Below are 15,024 nucleotides of genomic sequence, written 5' to 3'. Positions count from 1 at the left end.
AATGGTTTGGAAACAGAATGACTTCCCTCACTTGTCAGGAAAACTGAACATAATGAACACAATTGTAGAATTTTAGTACGTTTTGTTCCGTGTATCAACTGCAGTTTTTGTTCTATTTCCACAGTATACCAGAGTAACAAGCATTCTCTTTGGCAAAATACTCTGTATAATGTGTGAAGATCGTACTCAGTGTTATTGATGAAAAGTAAATTCAAGTATTGACTTGTTGACGCTTCTGTTGACACATAGAACAGAGGCTGGGGAAGTTCTATGTGATCTGAGTTGATGCCTATGGATATGAGAAAGTACTGTATGTTTGCATATGTATTCTTAACAATAAATACACAACAGAGAATTTGTTCTTTTCCCCCATACAATTTATTTTTATGACTTTTTACTTCATGTAGAATGCACCTCGGGGATAGATATTCGGACTCTCAAACTTTTACAATTCTTTTCTTATATCTACCACTTGTTGGGTTGATTGGAGACACATCTTCACACCACTGTCTGACAATTTTAGCTGTGTCTTTTTTATTGTCACCTGTTATTGGAAGGCTGTAAAATAGAGTCAATCAGCATTGTGTGGGAAAATTGTCTTTATTCGTACAACTTAATGGGATTAAATTCTTGATATAGCCCTCCTCCCTTCATAAATCTGCTATTATTTCAAAAACAAAAATTCCTTTTGCAGTTACATAATGCGTAGACAGACACTCATGGTTACTGCTTTACAAGGTTTCAATGGGAAAAATTACTTAAAAATTACATTTCAGTGTTTTAAAATAATTGGAACCAATTAAGGAAGTTCATGGAAAATGAAAGGCAATTCACTAGTGGATATGGGATTTGTGCATAGATGCATATGGTGTTTTTACAGCAAAGTTGTTGTACCGTAAAGTGCTGCATGCACATTCCTAACCCTGTTTGAAGCTATGTACCGAAACTTTATTCATATAGTGTTGGCTGGACATCATTTCAATCATACATTAAATTTCATATTGTAGGAAGATTGAACAATTTCAGACAAAAAAGCATGACATAATAAAGTATAGTTTCCCCAAAATGACAATACGAGTGACTTGTTATGTTAAGGTAGAATGTGCCTCGGAGACAAATATTCTGATTCTCACACTTTTAAAATACTTTACTGTTGTACCACAACTTTAGTGACTCATTTTGAAGCCCATGGAGTAAGTGAAGTTTTCACCTGCTTATTATTGTGAAAATTCAATTTTTACCGATGGCTATAACACAGGGATGGTGGCTATTTTGAATTTCACGTATCAGTAAATGTTGTTTCTCTTGTGCAAACTTTGGCATGGCAACTGCTGATTTTTATTCTTGATTAGAAAGGGACCGGTTGACAGTTTCTTGACGAAAAGTTAGAGCAGAAGTCTATTGGCAAGTCTTTCAAATTCACGGCACATACTACCTTAACTAACTGGGAGGTTGTATTCAATGAGAAATACCAAATTGCACCGATTCCCCCCCCCCCCCCCCCCCCCCCCCCCCCCCCATCATGGTCCATTCAAACTGCCCTTCTAAAATGAAAACAAGTAAATCATTGTGATACACACACATATAGTGGAAAACACAAGTGTGTGGAGTTCAACACTGAAAAAAAATTTTGCACACTTTAACTTTGGCAAGACTTTATACCTGTAGACTGGGCCATGGAGGACAATATTTGTAACTTTTGATGACATTTTCATAATTTTTCAGTGTGAAAACACATACTTATTTATCCTTTGTCTCTCTTAAATATTCTGAAATCCAAAGTATTAGTTTTGAAAACACATAATATGCAATATTATCATTGATAAATGAACTTTAGTGTGGACTAAAAGCATCACACATGTAATGGCTGTGTTTGTAAAGTTGAATATCAAGCATTTCACAATGGTTTTAAAAAAAGCCTGTGTGTTGAGAACAGAGCCAAGTAATAGGAAATACTACCACATTGAATGTTACACTACATAATATGGAAAACAAATGATAAAATACAGTGGTTGATGAAATACAGTAAAACCTACCTAAACCAAACCCTACAGTGACTGAGAAAATTGTTCGGTTTGAAGAGGTTTTCAGTTTATAGAGGTTCTTTTAACATACAGCTCTATTGGAATGGGACTGGGAAAAGTGTTCAGTTTAGACAGGTTTCCAGAGTAGACAGGGTTTGGTTTAGACAGGTTTCACTTACATGAAATGATAAACGCCATTTCTCTGGTACCCAGTAAGTGATGATTGCACAATTTTGCATGTGGTCCTAGCCAATACTTGTCAGTTACATGCACAATACAATACAACTTGCATTATTCAATGACTGATCCTCTGTCATTGACATTTGTACTTGGAAAGTTTACACAGTGATCTACTGGTGTCAGACAATGTATTAGGAATAAAACAAACAACCATCCACATTCAGGGTTCTCCATGGGGGATTTTGAGGGGTGTGCTGCCCTTCTTTTTGGGGGCAATATATTCCTATGTTCACAACCACACAAGACAACACATTACCCCTAAACCATTGAAGGGATACACAAATCATGTATGTAAACCGGCTGTCCCATGGATTTTCAAAGCTGTGGAGAAGTCTTGATTATTTGTTAACAACAGGAAACAAATTGTGAAAGACAATCAATGTACTATTTTGATGAAACGAATTTCAAAGAAAACATTCCAAAAAAGTGTTTGATTTGAAAATGAGATGAATGGAAATGGAAAAGCTATCGAATAATTTGTTACAATGTTTAGAGTTGATAAATCACTGTCAACCATGGCAATCTGTGAAATTGACAACACTCCCAAGGTTTAAGAAATGATTCCCGCTGAAAAATATCACCACTACTGAACAAACACGTGGAACCAGCCACAAGACAAAGAGCAGATCATATTTTGATAACAAAAATTACATGTGTAATTTTCTTTCAGAGGACTGAGAGTATTTAATTGGCTCATTAAAACTCCATTTCGAATATATTAAAAATTTGGTTCCAAACTAAATATGCCCTGAATTGACAAATGGTGAATTATGAGTGGTACATAGTACATAGTGTTTTATGGTTCTTTAAACCCTGCTGGTAAAAATGAAACATTCCGCAGAAACACTCTGAGAGTGTATTTATCGCAACCAAGCCAACATGTAATGGCCTTTGGCAATATTGACAAATCTGTATAATAGTCATCTTTAGAAAGCAATGCCTGACAAGGATGTAGCTTTGACTGTTCAGACTTTTCATCTGTCACACAGGGAAGGCATTCTGACACAGAGATTCATCGACCACATAGGAAGTCTGTATTCACTGATCTGTGCAAGTTCAGATCAGAGATGTATGATGAAAAGAATGCTACCCTGGCCATGATTTCTCATGAATAATATATGCAAATAAAAAAAAAAGCCTTGGTTTTTTACCCAAATATTGAAGAAAAATTGTAATAAATTGAGCAGTGGAAATTGCCGCGTTCTGTTTTGTAAACCTGTATGTTTTGGAGAATCTTATGAAGGAAGACACTTCGTCATTGATGGTGTCTGGATGTATTATATTTTGTAAAAATCTTGAGAAATACTTCATTCAGTTACAAAAAGGTATGGAGTGGCTGCTGATTTAACTTTCTAGGATGTGTTCAGCCATAGACCCTTGAGGGTCTGTGGTTTCTCAAGGGTCTATGGTTCGGTGTACAACAGAAAAAAGTTCTGCAGAGAACTCTTTTCACAATCCATCTTAAATGCGAAGTACAGATCAGTCTCTTCAAACTTGAAGACTTTGGAGATACATTAGAATTTCAATGCTACTTATGGAATTAAGTAACTGGGGGAAAAAACTGACAAATCATGGAGTATTATTCAGTATTTAACAACCAGCACTTATCACAGAAATGCACACAATCACCGTCTCACTTTTCACTGCGTCATCTTTCGATCTTTAAAGGTGGAAGACATCAAATAGCTGTCTTTCCCCTTATAGCAGCAATGGTATTCATTTTTCAACCAAAGTGCTTACATGTATTCCACCATACTGTTGCTTTGGATTATTATATTCCTATGTTATCCTCTTTCACCACTACAGTATCTGCTTCAATATGGTCAAAAACCAACGATAATGTGCAGAACTGTTTTGATCCTTGGTAGAGGTAAGTACTTATATGGCAGTTGTGCATTTAATAACACTCTAAGCTGCTTTCAAAAATACACTGGACCTTTGGTGTATGAGTTAACCCATGAAAGCTCTTGTCATTCACAATCACCATAGAGATAAAGGTATCCAGAACTCAGTGACACCGCAATGCTGTGACAGATGCTATCACTATCAGATCAAGTTATCATCATGGCTATGTGTGTCTCTGCAGTATATGACTGTAAGTATATGACAAAATGTGTCTAGGTATGTTGCTACAGGTCTTCAAATCATCAACTCTGTTGAAACACAGTTTTCCATTCATGTAACAAAAAAAGTGTGTTATCCTTTCATGTCTGCCAATAAATTTCCCTAGCAAAGGAATTCTCTCATACCCTGTTCAGTACCCTTGTCAGGAGTGATTGATAACTCTTCAATGTCATGGTTTTTTCCCCCCAGGTAAAGTATAACTCAGAAGTAGTGTGCACTTGAACTCAAGACACACAGAGATTGAACTTGTCGAGATCAATCAGTTCATGTTTGTAAAATTGCCTAAGAAAAAGGAAACCTAAAAATAAAGTGATTCACGACTAAAATCAACAAAACCTGTTACTTTACGAAGACGGTAAACACTATAAAGAAGTTGGAAGTAAAATTTGGTAAATATCAACATAAAATTTACATCCTCCAAAATTAAAATCCAGAAATGAAAATGTCAATATGTCTTGCGAGAATGATGAATCAGTCACCGACATCACTGTCCCTGTCTCCGATCAGCCAGAGTACATGGAAACACAGCGCTAGTAATCCTGTCCCTAACAGATCTCCAAGGGCAGTAAGGTATGGTATGGCATGGTTGTCTGGGTCCATCTCCTGTCGCCACATAAAGTGTATCATCCAATCACATATGACCAGCAGTAAGGCAACCTTGAACGTAAGCAGATACATATATTACCTTGGAAATCATGTCTTGATTAGAGGGGGATAGGGTGCCTTAGACTATTAGTGCAAGATGCGAGGTATAATTATATTCAAATATGCAGATTACATTAATGAGCATTGTTTCGGTATTAAAATTCTATGCTCATGACCCTTAATCAATGTGGAATATTCATGTACCTCCTCGGATCTTGCATTGTATAACCTTAGAAATAATATGTTTTGATTAAGAATGGGTGTTTGCGGACCTTGCAAATCATGTCTTGATTAGGGGTGGGGGTGGGATACTTAGACGTCATACGTCTTGATTAAGGGTTTGGGACCTTAGAAATAATATCTGTCTTGATTCCAGGTTGGGGACAGGGTACCTTAGAAATAATACGTCTTGATTAGAGGTGGGGGACGGGGTAAGGGAATCTCCTGAACCATGAGGTTAGAATAAACACAGGCCAGATTTTCTTTACATGAAATCTTCTTCCATGAACTGTTCTCAATAAAATTCTACAGTCACTGCACGGTTTACCACAAAGCAATATGGTGCCAGGATTATACACAGTAGGTTTCAGAGTTATACATGTAGGAAGGGGCTTGTTGCAAATATAGTGTTCCACAGCTGAGCATTTTTATGGCGGTTTTGGCTGAGGATGCTCTCTGAGCTCACAAAGTCATCACTGTCATCAAGAATTGGTGATAAATCAGCAAAAAATCTACCCATAGATTGTGTTTTATGAAAATCTCTTATCAATAGTAGGTTCATCAACTGATTGGTACATCAACAGTCTCAAAAACAAAAGACCCTGTTTTTATGAGTTTTGAAAGTATTTTGCATTGCAAATAACGCAAACAAAGGAATTAAACTGTTGCAAACATAAAAACAGCTGGCTCAGTGCTCATTGTGTTAGCTTATCCCATTGGGATTATATTAGATACTGCTTCAGCTGCCATTGCCATATGTAAATATAGCATTGGAGCTAAAAATAACTTAAGGACGTAAAATATACATGTAATATCATCATCGGGATGACCGACAGCTTTTTCAAAAGTGCATTTGATAAATGACATCATCTGCACAAATCATACATGTGTTTTTAGCTCTAACCAAGCAGTAATAGCATACCTGTAGAAGTGCTACAAGAAGATATCCCACAGTAAAGATGATAGTAATTGTTGTATGACCAGCTTGGAGATATGATATTGTGTATAAAAATATAAGATGGCCTGGTATCACCATACAAAATAAAACCCGAGCTGTTTTTGAGTGTGGACCTGAAAAGAAACAGACAGTGCTGTGTTAGATTGCTCATAAAACAAAATGTGATTGAGCCTGCCATTCAGGTCTTATTTACTTTACTTTATTTTTGCAAGGTTTCTGTCTGATGTAATGCATTATTAGGTTGCCCTTGAATGGCTATCTCATTTGAATAATACCCAAGGCTTTCTCATCAGTTGTAATGCTGTATGCTCTGAATGAAACAATTGTTTGAACATAAAGGCAGTATGCACCTTAAAACTGAAAGACTAACATTTTTATCAAACTTTCCTCACGGAAACTATCAAACATTGTCTTTCAAAAATCAAGTATAAAAGTCGGGGTCAGAGTCCACATTATTGCACAAGAGAAACAAATCACCTCACATTTACTGACACCTGAAATTCAAAATGGCTGCCATCTCTGTGTTAACTCTATGGGAAAAATTAGAGTTTGGATTTTTACAAAAATAGATGGTGAAAAACTTTATTTTCTCCAAAAGCTTCATCATGAGGCCAAACAAGTGATGGATCATAAGTTTTCAACAAATTGGACAGTCCAAATATCTGTTCCTGAGGCGCAATCTATCTTATCCCTTGATAATAAAATAAAATTACAAATTACAAAGATAAAGGTTGCATTGTCATCTTTACAACTCAGACTTTCACATACCCTGCTGTATGAAGATCTGAGTATGTAATATCAGATGACGTGTTTGTGCCTCTACAAATGGACTGATCAACGTGAGAAAAGGTAAATTGATGACATTTGTTCATAATTTGCATGATGACAGTTTTGACTTTCATAATATGAGGTATCTGTCCCCCAACAAACTCAGCTGTTGTTTCAACAGAAAGCAAACTATGGTAATACCAAAGAATGTGCAGTTCACGGCATATCTGCACTGCATGAACATTTCCCATATTTTACAAATGTAAAAGGAAATTATTCCAAGTCTTTTCTTTTTCCCAAAGTCTTTCAACAAAGTCTAAACACTTACCTCCACCAAAAAATGTTTTACATGGGTTCCTACAACCCTTGGGTGCATTGTCAGGTAGCTGTTCTCCCACTTTACCACTGCTGTGCAGGTGGGTTGATATCCTGCTTGCTTGTACAGCCACTAGATTACCACCTACACCATTTATAATTGGTGTGAAGACTGCCACTCCGTGGTAATTGGACACAGCAAAGTCTAAAATCAAACCACCAACACTGAGGGGGGAAAGTAGAATTGTGAATGATCAGATGATGAAGTACTTGGGAGAAGCTGTAACAGTATAAAACATTTCATAAATAGTGTGAGGTTATTCACAAAATACGGGAATCTACATCCATACAACAGAGGTACTATCCAAGACACATCGCATTGAAGACATTACCAACGCATGAAATGTATTTTAGCAGCATACAAATTTCACATAAAGGAGCTTGGAACGTAAAAAGTTGACAGATGCTGGATGCCAGACGACGCCACATATCAACCTATCATATAAGCTGCACGTTGCTGACAGCAGAGCTAAAGATGTGGGGGTCAAAGGCCAAATAGTGCCGAATAAGACCAGAGGTTATTAGATTATGCAGCAATGGTATTGAATTCTGCATCCTTATACCAAAACTTACTCTACGATGAAACCCAATAGATTACAGATGTAGGTTTATACGAATTTATATCATGATAAGTGTAACCATGGTTATATGCAGTGCTTTATGAGATGAAGTATGGAATGGATACTATCTTTGGATTAGTTCCTACCTAGGTAGCAGTTCAATAACTAACGATGGAATAAAGGTATTCTAGCTTCCATCTACATATTCATTAACTATGTATTATCCAGAGAGGAGCAAATGACAGCTGAGAAATGTCATTATTTCATTCACACTACAGATGAGGTTTCAAAATAACTGATGGGGGTTGGGAATCTTGTATATACAGCATACTTGGCATGTTTGCCAAAATAAGAATGCAGGTATGCAAAAGAAATAGGGATGGTTACCTTGGTTTGAATAGTTCTAAGTGGAGCTTTGGTAGTCACTCAATTTGAAACGGGAATTTGTTCAGACAAGTTTTGCAGATACCAAAGCTCCACACATGTTTTTCTCTAGGTTTTTTTATTAAACTTGCAGCGTGTACATTAGCATCCATTTAACATGACACCATTCATACACTTCAAACACCTGTTGAATTCACACACTCCCACCCTGTAGTCTGGTTCCCTGACCCATATTCCCCGGTAGATGGCGTGGGGAAATATAGGGTCAGGTAACGGGTAGCCATCTTGAACACAATTTTGTTCAAGATGGCGATGGTTAGTCACCTGACAGAACATGCTACAACAAATATGGCTGCTACCATGAAAACGCCGGTGAAAAATTCGACTGGATCAGAATTATGTTCGAACACTGGTATCCAAACCAAAAACATTGGCACATGAGACGGGAAACATAAACTGAAAGGATTAATCCAGAAGTACGGGGAAATAGAGGTGATTGAAGGCTGGCTGTGATATCGCAGCAGTACTTGTGGCGTGTATCGAACGCGCTTGGGTCATTGAGGTCATCGCCGACTGTGGCGTGACCCCAATGACCTGAGCACGTTTGATACACGCGACAAGTACTGCTGCGATATCACAGTTAATTGAAAACTTTGTTGGAACTGTGAACGACGATTGATTTCGATGGATAGAATGGTGTCCGAATTTCGTGAAAAATGCCAGGCATCATGTCGACATTCTAAAAGTATCAAGAGGTGTGCTAAATCACAGTGGCTAAATCATGGAGGTTAAAAAAGTCTTTCTTTCTACTTCCATGGCTTTGTGGTACAAACAAGAAGTTGGTGTCAAGTGAGCCTGAAAGTGCGTAACCCAAGAAACATGAGAAAAAGTTACAAGTGTTACTTTCATCCAATCACAGCTTGTTTTATTTTGACCCAATAGCGTCCATGTTTACATTTGCCGGTACCTGACCCTATATTTCCCTACGCCCTCTACCAGGGAAAATGGGTCAGGGAACCAGACTATCCCACCCTGTAGTAACAGATGGACTTGTCAAAAGGTCAATTTTTAGACAAAAGTCCATCTTGTAATGTAATTCCACTACATTTCTATTACATCTATAATGCCAATATGTTTGGCATCGATATTCATCAATTTTCTGTTTCTATCATATCCATTTTTATAAACTACTAGTTTTGTAATGTTTGCTGGTGTAATTGTCTTTTCCTCGGAGGACCAGTCTATTCCTTTTCCTTATGTTGAAATGGTTACATTGACAGCGTGCTATGGTACCTACCTGCTGATAACCATGGCACAGATAACTGGATTCCAGCCCGAATACAGCACATCATGGGTGTATTTATTTTTGTGTGATATGACAGCCCACAAAGGAGCCAGTATTAATACAAAGACGACAATTATTGTCGGGGCTAGCCATAATTGGTGCCCTGTTTCTGTAAAAGACAAAATGGGTAGCATGACGATATTAAACATGTAAGTAAATGTAGCAACATGTGACATCAGTCAGGGATACCACTGAACAGATGATACAAATTGTTGAAAATCAACCAAACTCTCTCATAATTCGACACAGGTGCAAACGGTATACAGATATTTAATTCATCATACAGAACACCTGGTCATTTATCGCCTTGCAGGTTGTTCTGGGTTTTAACATTTGGAAACAATAGCTGACACCAGTATACGCCCCTTGGTGTCACTGTGTTAATCCCCACACATGTATCTGGCAACACGCTACTTCAGCAAAGACAGCATGTCATGTTGCAATGCCGTCAGCTCTCAGAATGGTATTAATTGGACAGGTACACTGAATCCTCACTGTGGTGAGTGGGTACATTTGCTAGCTAATCACATCACAAACCCTGACAAAAGATTAGAAAATAAAATGGTACTATGAAAGGAATAACTGGCAAAATATTGAAGAAATCCTGAAATATATACCTTGGCTGCCAGGTCACTATAAATACAAATGTTTAGACAGCACAAAGTCTAGCAGAAAATAGTGCATTTTTAAATAATACAGATTTAATTGCCATTTGGACTATCTGTCTGAACTCTCTTTTCTTCACAAAATATTAAGTTTCAACTGTTGTGGTTTCCTGTGCCCTTTTAGTACTCTGGTATTGGTAGCTGATTCCTCCCTGAATATTGATGACTACAGTCTTACCTATTGCTTTGTATAATATCTTGCTAATCCATGCAAGCAAAGCCAGAGTTGTAAGGTCCCCCATACTGGCGGCAATTGGTGTGGCAACATTGTCTGGATTGATGCGAAACCTTTTGGAAAGTAAAACCACAAGTACCATAACAGAGCCTGAAATAGTAACCCAGTGAGAACCGATTGTGAGTTAGCTAATTAAACTTTCTATGAAATGAAGAGACGTTGTAGAATAACAGCTTCCATATCAAGAAATTGACCTATAATTCATGAAATGCAGGACTAGCTATCAGACTTGTTTGATATGAGTAAAAGACACATTTCAAAAGCTTTGTTCACAGGAGGAACAATTCAGAGATACTCTAGGGCCCACACACATTATGATACAATACTAGTACATAGCTGCTAGAAATGCCAATTAGAGTTCATGCAGCCACGTTGAATTTTTCTTTCAATAGACACACATATATGAATAGTCTATAAAGTCACCATCTTCCACAAGACAAAATGCCATATGGTATACAATTACTCCAACTCAAATGGATTTGTGCAAGTATCTGGCTTGACAATATGTCAATTTTTAATTGGTATGGCTGAAATGAGTATTTGCTGGTACATATTGAATGTACATTTTATGAAACCCAAAGTAGCATTGCCTTCAACAGGTGCTGTATTGTTACGGCATCATAATGCCTGCAGGGCATTGCATTCTGTTCTGCATTGCCTTGGTACATATACATAAAAATTTTGCAAATTAATTTCCACTCCTACCACATGAATGCTGTTATTTTAGAATTACAATAAAATAACACAACACAACACATCTTTCAAGAAATTTTCTTTGCATCTTTTTATAGCAATACTGTTGTATCTGTTACATGATTATATCTCATAATTTGAAAGGAATTTGTTCAGAGTCAGTCTTATAGAATGTGTTTGACATTCATATTAACTGAACAATACGTCAGAACATCCACATAGTATGCTCTAATAAAAATGTATTTATATTTCCTCTCTGAACATATGTTCCTTGAAAGCAAATTTTGGATATTGAAGTACTGAATTGTTACGTGCAGAGAAAACGAACAAAAGGGTGAACTCAGCAGTTAACGTTTTAACAAAATTTATTACGAAAATAAAAACTAATTGCTAAGTCAGGGATAGAGTACAAGCTTTAAAAGTGTACAGACTACTTATCTCAGCTGGGACGGCAAAGCTCCAGTCTCAGAGTTGTAACAGTCAGTTGGATGAATGAACAGTCCTTGCAGGCTTGAAGCTGCACAAAGTTCACAGTATAAATCCAGCGTTGGCAGTGAAGGTCTTGAAAAGTCTGAGAATGACTACTGCTGGAGTTTAGTAACACACAAGAGACACGATCCCAAAAGTCTGACTGGAAGCTGAGCACGTCCCTTTTAAAGGCATATAAAACAATCTAGAACTTTTATTGACATGCTAATTACTGTTCTAAAATTATCTCCCTTACACAACTAATCAACTTTCTAGAACATTCCAAACATGACTAATTGAATTCAAGGTTGTGAGGTCATTAAGGGCAGTGACCTTGAGAATGTTCTAGACTAATTAAACTCAGGTCATGATGAGTGTGGGGGAAATGACCTACATCACACACCCCCTCTTCAAAAAAAGAAAATTTTTCAAAGAAAAATCTTTCTTTTACAAATGTAATCTTGAAAAAGATTTAAGTACTCAAAATTTGTTTTTTACTCTAAAGTAAAATTTCTTGAAAGTGAACAACAATAAACTCTAAATACGAGAGAGACAGTCTGCAATCAAATTGTCTCTGCCTTTGATATGTCTAATATCAAGATTAAACTCCTGTAACGTTAAACTCCATCTTAGCAATCTCTGATTTTTGCCTTTAAATTTCTGCAGAAAAACAAGAGGGTTGTGATCAATATAAACCACTATTGGCTGATTTGAAGAAGTAACATAAACTTCAAAATGCTGTAAAGCTAATATCAAAGATAAACACTCTTTTTCAATTGTAGAGTAGTTTCTCTGGGATTTGTTAAATTTGCGTGAAAAATAGCAAACAGGATGATCTATACCATGACTATCCTCTTGCAATAAAACAGCACCAGCAGACCGTATCACTAGCATCTACAGCTAATTTGAATGGCAAAGTGAAATCTGGTGCAGACAACACTGGGGCACTTTGCAGTATGGCTTTAAGTGTATCAAATGCCTGTTGGCATTGCTCTGACCAAACAAACTTTACTTTCTTTTTAAGTAAGTTAGTCAAAGGCTCAGTAATTGTGGAGAAATTTGGACAGAATTTTCTGTAGTAACCAGCCATACCGAGAAAGCGCATCAGTTGTCGTTTGCAGTTTGGTATGGGAAAACTTGAAATGGCACTGATTTTGGCATCAACAGGTTTTACCTCACCCTGTCCTACAGTATGTCCGAGGTAAGTTACCCTCGCCCAACCAAACTCAGATTTGGCAAGGTTGACAGTCAACATTGCTTTACTCAGTCTCTCAAAGAACTTCCGCATGAGCTTAATGTGTTCCTCCCAGGTGTCACTATACAGGATGACGTCGTCAACGTAAGCTGCACACCCGTCTAGCCCGGATATGACGTCGTTGATCATCCGTTGGAACGTTGCCGGAGAGTTCTTCATTCCGAATGGCATCACCTTGTACTGGAACAATCCGTCTGGTGTAACAAAGGCGGATATTTCACGAGCACGATCCGTCAGAGGGACTTGCCAAAATCCCTTCAGTAGGTCAAATTTCGTCACATACTTGGCTTTTCCCACTCGGTCGATGCAGTCATCAATCCTCGGGATTGGGAAAGTGTCTGTCTTTGTTAAAGTGTTGACCTTCCTAAAGTCCGTGCACATACGATAACTGTGATCTGATTTGGGAACAAGTATGCACGGCGAACTCCAGTTACTTTTACTGGGTTCAATAAAGTCATTGTCCAGCAGGTATTTGACTTCTTCCTGGAGATATTTCGCTTTTGTTGGATTCAGTCTGTATGGATGTTGTTTTACAGGCTTACTGTCCCCAACATCAACGTCGTGATAGATGACGTTTGTCCTCGTTGGAACATCTTGAAACAGGTGTTTATATTCATGGAGCAGTTCTTTCACCTGTTGTTGTTGTTCTGGCTGGAGGTGTGCCAACTTTGTAGACTCCAGCTTCTCCAGGATTTCTGAGTTCTGAAGCTTGACCGAGCCCAGCTTTGAGTTTAGAGTATTTTCACTCAAGTCAGTTTCAGTATCACTATCTTCATAATGGTTTGAACTGACTGCACTGACAGGCTGAGTTATAGTAGGATTATCCCTATCCAAATATGGCTTAAGCATATTTATGTGACATAGCTGTTTTTGTTTTCGCCTGTCAGGTGTTATTATGATGTAATTTAAATCACTCAATTTCTTATCAATTAGGTATGGCCCAAAGTAACGAGCATGGAGTGGTTTGCCAGGAACCGGAAGTAGAACAAGAACTTTTTGACCTGGTTCAAACTTCCGTTTGAGGTGCTTTTATCATATTTGGTTTTCATTGACTGCTGAGATGACTCAAGATTTTCTCTGGCTAATTCACATGCTTTAGAGAGTTTTGTACGAAAATCTGACACATATTGCAAAATATTCAGACAATCATCATCGTCTGATAGGAATTTCTCTTAACGAGCTTAAGTGGGCCACGGACTGTATGTCAAATACAAGCTCAAATGGGCTAAAACCAAGAGACTCCTGAATTGACTCTCTAACAGCAAAGAGCAGAAAATGAATTCCTTCATCCCACTGCTTCTCTGTGTCAAAACAGTAGGTCCTAATCATGTTTTTCAAAGTTTGATGAAATCGCTCAAGAGCACCCTGACTTCTGGATGATAGGCGGATGACCTATACTGTTTAATGCCTAGCTGATCCATTACTTGTTGAAAAATACCAGACATAAAGTTGGAGCCTTGATCGGACTGGACACATTTAGGGAGGCCAAATAAAGTGAAAAATTTGACTAAAGCTCTCACTATAGTCTTTGTCTTTATGTTTCTCAGTGGTATGGCTTCTGGGACCGAGTTGATGTACACATTATTGTCAACATATACTCATTTCCTGATCTTGTTTTTGGTAGGGGCCCAACACAGTCTATTAGTATCCTACTAAATGGTTCTTGAAATGCAGGAATTGGCTGTAAAGGGGCCTTTGGAATGGTCTGATTTGGCTTTCCTACCATTTGACATGTGTGACAAGTTTTACAGAAATGTGCTACATCCTGCCTGAGATTAGGCCAATAAAAGTGACTGAGAATTTTATGATAAGTTTTCCTTACTCCCAAATGACCAGCCCAGGGCGTTTCATGGGCCAGGCGCAATATTTCAGCACGGTAGGGCTTTGGAACCACAATTTGATGTTTTATAGCCCAATCGTCATCAACCAAAACGTCTGGAGGTCTCCATTTACGCATGAGAATACCAGATTTTGTATAATAGGAAACAGAGCTATCTGAAGTTTTACCTTCATCATCTACCCTGTCAAACAAAGACAAAATATCTGGGTCTTTGTGTTGTTCTGCA

At 37.7% G+C, this 15,024-nt stretch overlaps 1 protein-coding gene across 1 annotated transcript in view; it reads right to left on the bottom strand.

The window, feature by feature from the left end:
* Positions 1–581: 581 nt before the first annotated feature.
* LOC139134775 (solute carrier family 41 member 1-like) overlaps positions 582–15,024 on the bottom strand; it is a 28,892-nt gene continuing 14,449 nt past the window's right edge. Inside the window, exons 6-10 of the mRNA XM_070701827.1 lie at positions 10,486–10,632; positions 9,595–9,751; positions 7,307–7,518; positions 6,175–6,323; positions 582–5,045 (exon numbers count right to left, since the gene is read on the bottom strand). Coding sequence (XP_070557928.1) covers positions 4,860–5,045; positions 6,175–6,323; positions 7,307–7,518; positions 9,595–9,751; positions 10,486–10,632 — 851 coding nt within the window. The 3' untranslated portion in view covers positions 582–4,859. The remainder of the gene's footprint in view (positions 5,046–6,174; positions 6,324–7,306; positions 7,519–9,594; positions 9,752–10,485; positions 10,633–15,024) is intronic.

This window comes from Ptychodera flava, chromosome 6 (assembly GCF_041260155.1).
Source record: "Ptychodera flava strain L36383 chromosome 6, AS_Pfla_20210202, whole genome shotgun sequence".
NCBI lineage: Eukaryota > Metazoa > Hemichordata > Enteropneusta > Ptychoderidae > Ptychodera > Ptychodera flava.
This window is presented reverse-complemented; position numbering and strand designations above follow the sequence as displayed.